Here is a 4,708-nt window from a genome sequence, read left to right as displayed (position 1 = left end):
CACCCCCTCCTCCTCCTCCTCCTCCCTCCTCCTCCTTTGTTGTCCTGGTTCTTATTATCGTGATCGACCTCCTCTTCGTACCATTATTACTACCTTTTCAGCATCATCATCATGATGATGGTGGCGGGGGAGGAGGACCACCAGTACCACAACCAACTGCTGATGATGCAACCCCACCGAGGAGGAGGAGGAGGAGGAGGAGGAGGAGGAGGGATCTGACATGATGGCAGGGTGAGCAGGTGGCGCGAGCTCCGTCTGGGGTGAAGTCCCGAGCTCCCTCCGAGCATCCGTCCCGCGCTTCTTCTCGAAAGAGCAAGTGATGATAAGCGCGGAAGGGGGGGAGGAGGGAGGGATGGAGAAACTTTGCTTATCCGCCGTGGCCTCTTCTAGTGCCTTGGTGTTCCTGTCCATGATGTACATATGTGAGAATGTCAGAATGTGAAAATGTTTGTGAAAATGTCTGAAAGATCAACTGTTGTCGAACAGCTCGATTGAATAAACGGAATGCAAAAAATATGTCGAAATTTGCTGGAAGATGGGAAACTAGTGGAGGGCGAGGTGGTTGTGAAGGACGATCTAACGAAAGGAACAAGAGAGGAGAAGGAGGACGAAGAGGGGGAAGGGAGAAAAGGGAGGCAGGGGAAGAGGGGGGGAGGAGGATGTCTTGATTTCATTTCTTCTTCTCTCGCAGACAGATTTTTCTCCACTTGTCTCGGATGCAAATGACGCTGCGAGAAAGTTGAGGGGATGAAAAGTTCAGGTAGATGGGGACTGGCCAGACGAAGTGGAAAGAGCAAGAGAGGGATTGGAAGGGAGAAGAGGGAGGGGGAGTGGGAGGAACAGGAACAGGAGGAGGAGGTGGTGGTGGAGGAGGAGTGGGAGGAACATGAACATGAACAGGAACAGGAACAGGAACAGGAACAGGAACAGGAACAGGAACAAGAACAGGAACAGGAGGAGGAAACGAAAGAGGAGGAAAGGGGTGCGATGTCGTTACCCGCGATCACCATTGAAGACTTCTTCTCGTATCCTCTTGAAATCTCTCCCGTACTTCTGCACAGCAAGCACGAGCAGCTCGACATCATGATCGTCTGCCATGGCAAGTGACTACCTCCTCGTCCTCTTCGTCCTCCTCCTCCTCAACTTACTCCATCGAACTCTTGTTGGAACAGAGTTCACCTCTCCTCCTCCTCCTCCTCCTCCTCCTCCTTCATCCCGCCCTCCACCCTCTTGTTTACTTCTGCAAGCACACGTGTCAAACTCCACATCTTCCGGAGCTCAGCTCTTCCTTTGCAAGCTTCTCGTTTCCTCCCGCGTCCCTCGTCGGTAGGCAACCATCTTGTACCTGCCCCAGCATGCGCTTCACTTCCCTCAATCCCTCTTCCTCTTCCTGTGCATATCCCTCTCTTGCTCTCCATCTTCCTTCCCCTATCCTGCTCCTGCTCCTTGAATGCCCTAAACCCTTTTCCTCCTTCCCGAACTCCGCTGACTTTTCCTAGTATTTCTCACCCTTCGTCCCAGGCGCCGAGCTTGACAAACGGCTTGAGGCAGAAGGGAGAAGAAAACGTAGGAAGCTGAGGAAAGAGAATCAGTTCAATGAGGGCCAAGCAAGGAGAGCTATGAGGAGAGGTGTTGAGAGTTGGGAGGAGGAGGAGGAGGAGGAGGAGGAGGAGGAGGAGGAGGAGGAGGAGGTGGTGGTGGTGGTGGTGGTGGTGGTGGTGGTGGTGGAGGAGGAGGAGGTGGTGGTGGTGGTTGGGGGGGGGTCCAGAGGAGCGGAATTTGTCACCGAGGGCTGGAGTTTCTTCCGAACGAGGTTGGTGTCCCGCACCAAAACTCCCTTCTTCTCGCTAGTCAAGACATTTAGTTTGCCGTCTCCACCTCCCCCGCTGCATTCCTCCCTTGATTTGCTGCGGTGGACGAGTTTACATCACAAGGGCACGACACAGGGGAGAAACTCACGGTTTCTGCTCCTCATCAATCTTCGCTTTCTCCAGCTCCTTGGTCCCCCTACCTCCGTCCTCCTCCTCCTCCTCCTCCATTCCCACATCTCCATTCTCCTCCTGCAACCTGCCGGCCGCGTCTAGTTCATCCACTCCCTCCTCCTTCGTTCCAGCATTTCCGAGCATTTCTTTGTCCTTTTTGATCTCTTTGCCCTGCTCTTCCTTTTCCTCTCCCTCCTCGTCAACCTCCTCCTGTACAAATGTCACAACACCAGCGCATGCCAAAGGGCCATCACCTTCACTCTCGAGCGCTGGCTGGTGGGATCTACCTGGACAGGACCTGTCCCCGTCTGATGACTCGGTTGGCTCAGCTCACGATCAAGGTTTCTCGGACGGGCGTCCAGCTGAAAGTAATCCTCATTCGAGCTTTTGGTTGCCACCGTCACCGTCTCTGCCTTGACTCCCTTGTTCGCCTCCTCCTCAGAACCGATCGGGGCCAGCGCAAAATCCGCAGCAGCCAGCTCTGTTACTCCGAGGTCATCAGCTGTAGCTGTTGGCTGCTGCTGTTTGGACACTTTCTTTGACTTTACGCTGTTTGTTTTCTTTCCGGAGTCTTTGGACTCCAACTTCTTGGATTTAGACTTCTTCTTCGAACTCAAAACTTTGCCATCGGTAGAAATTGCCTCTTTGGGCATCTTGTTTGGACTCAGATCTTTGTCGTCGGTAGGAACAGTCTCTTGAGCGTCCTTGTTCGCGCTCAAAACATTTTCGTCGGAAAGGAGTGTCTTGGCGTCTTGGACTTCACCTTGAGATGTTTTCTGAACTTTGTTATCCCTCGGCGATTTGCTGCTGTTGCTGCTCACAGATTTTCTCTTCTTTCCGCTGCTTTCTGGAGTTTTCTCCGGAGTAGCGTCGTCTGAAAATCATTTCAACAAATACGATATACATACTTCTACCTCGTCGCAATTCTGGTTACCTGTCTTTTGATTGTTCTTCTTCTTCTTCTTCTTCTTCTCAACCTGAGCTTCTTCCTGAATCACCTGAAAAGTCGACAACAAGAGTGAAAACGAGTTCAGCTTGTAGCATGATTCACCTTGTCTGAAGAGATAGACCCTGTCCAGTCAAGATCGTACCAATCACAACCAAAAACTTCAACACAGATCGAGCTAGAAAAAGTAATGACCTCCATCACCTTTCGGAGACTTTTTGTTCGGACTCTTGCCTTCACCGTTCATCGCAAGCCACTTTGTCAGCTGCAAGGCAAGTCAAACGCCCTTCTCTCTCCCTTGAGCGGCGCACGAGCTTAGAAGCACTCCAGTCACTGAAAGAGTGCTTTGACGCCTGGACTCGCAGGCTGACTTTCAAACCCTGCAGCCTGTCAGAGGGTTCGGGGGACAATCGAGAAAAAGGACCTCGATGTCCTCTAGCAGTATCGCATCCCGCAGAGGGCAGACATAGATGTTCTTCCTGTTCTTGTCGATCACCTTGCCCTCTGCGTTTGTCTTCATGTTTCTTTTCGTCGTCGAGATCCGCTGCGACTCTTGCTCCTCCCCGTTCAACAAAAACTGCGTGGCACAGCTTTACTCCCTGTCTCCTCCTTCCTCCTTCCTCCCTCCTCCCTCCTCCCTCCTCCCTCCTCCTCCTCCTTCAATCACAGATCATACTGACCTGATATTTCCAGGGAGCCATCACAGGATCCTTCTCTTCGATCTGATGTCAACCATGAGTGGAAAGAACCAAAAGTCTCTTGTCTGACTTCGAAATCGACGAGATTCTCTGCCACCTGTACCGGGCGCATGAGGTAGATGAAGGAGTCGGGAGGAGTCGGGAGTCGGGAGGACAGGAGGGAGGAGGGAGGAGGGAGGAGGGAGGAGGGAGGAAGGAGGAGACAGGGAGTAAAGCTGTGCCACGCAGTTTTTGTTGAACGGGGAGGAGGGAGGAGGGGGGAGGGGGGAAGCAAGGAGATGACGGTAGAAGTTGGCTGCTCAGCTACCAGACCCACCTTGATCACCCGCAGGATCCTCGGGGTTGGGGTCTTGGGAAGGCTTGTCTCCTTGCAGACAGTCAGTCATCACTTGGCAGCAGGCGGTTGAGGCAATCGACCATGTATCCTCTCAGGTCCTTATAGTTCACCCAGCGATCGAATCTGTTGCTCCTGAACCCCTTGCGTCAGCTCCCGCCCAGGATCGCTCCCTGCTCACCATCCAATGAAGTGAACCTTGGCCGTCTGCTCGTCCTCGTTCACTTCCACGATACGGGAGCTGAACCACCTGCCATGGCGGTGAGGGAGAACATCCTTTCCCTCACTTGCTCCTCCTCACTTCCCGTCCCGGTCATCGAAGGCTGCGCACTTGGTCCCTGCGGTGACAAGCGTCATATCGTGAGCTGCATGCTCGCAAGGAGTCACCAGGTTTCATCTCCTCGATAGGAAGCTTTGACTCCTCCTTGTCCTTGGATGAAGTTGGCATCTGCTGTCAGATCAGCCCTCTGCTCCTGCTCCTGCTCCTGCTCCTGCTCCTGCTCCTGCTCCTGCTCCTGCTCCTGCTCCTGCTTGCATTGCAGGAACTTTGACCCTCCTTCCTCCTTCTTGCAACTTCTCGTCTCCACTGAATGATCATGCTCACGTTCCCCTGCCCACCGCTGCCCCCTCCCCTTCCCCTCTCCTCCTTCCCCTCCTGCTGCTGCCTCCCCTCTCTCTCCCCTCCTACTGCATCTCCCTCGCCATCGTTCCCCTCCCTCCTCCCCCTCCCTCTCCGGCCGACCCATCA

At 53.8% G+C, this 4,708-nt stretch overlaps 1 protein-coding gene across 1 annotated transcript; it reads right to left on the bottom strand.

The window, feature by feature from the left end:
• Positions 1–1,505: 1,505 nt before the first annotated feature.
• GUITHDRAFT_133999 (hypothetical protein) lies at positions 1,506–4,408 on the bottom strand (the record flags this gene model as incomplete). Its single annotated transcript, XM_005839223.1, has 15 exons — positions 1,506–1,574; positions 1,829–1,907; positions 1,960–2,192; positions 2,237–2,856; positions 2,917–2,980; positions 3,034–3,089; positions 3,133–3,193; positions 3,240–3,308; positions 3,353–3,505; positions 3,609–3,643; positions 3,943–3,993; positions 4,016–4,095; positions 4,142–4,210; positions 4,262–4,325; positions 4,348–4,408. 15 exons carry the CDS (start codon positions 4,406–4,408, stop codon positions 1,506–1,508), a joined length of 1,764 nt encoding a protein of 587 aa, XP_005839280.1.
• Between the last annotated feature and the right edge of the window lie 300 nt (positions 4,409–4,708).

The sequence above is a fragment of the Guillardia theta genome, assembly GCF_000315625.1.
Source record: "Guillardia theta CCMP2712 unplaced genomic scaffold GUITHscaffold_9, whole genome shotgun sequence".
NCBI lineage: Eukaryota > Cryptophyceae > Pyrenomonadales > Geminigeraceae > Guillardia > Guillardia theta.
Note: the sequence above shows the minus strand (reverse complement) of the source record. Positions and strands in the feature narration are given on the sequence as shown.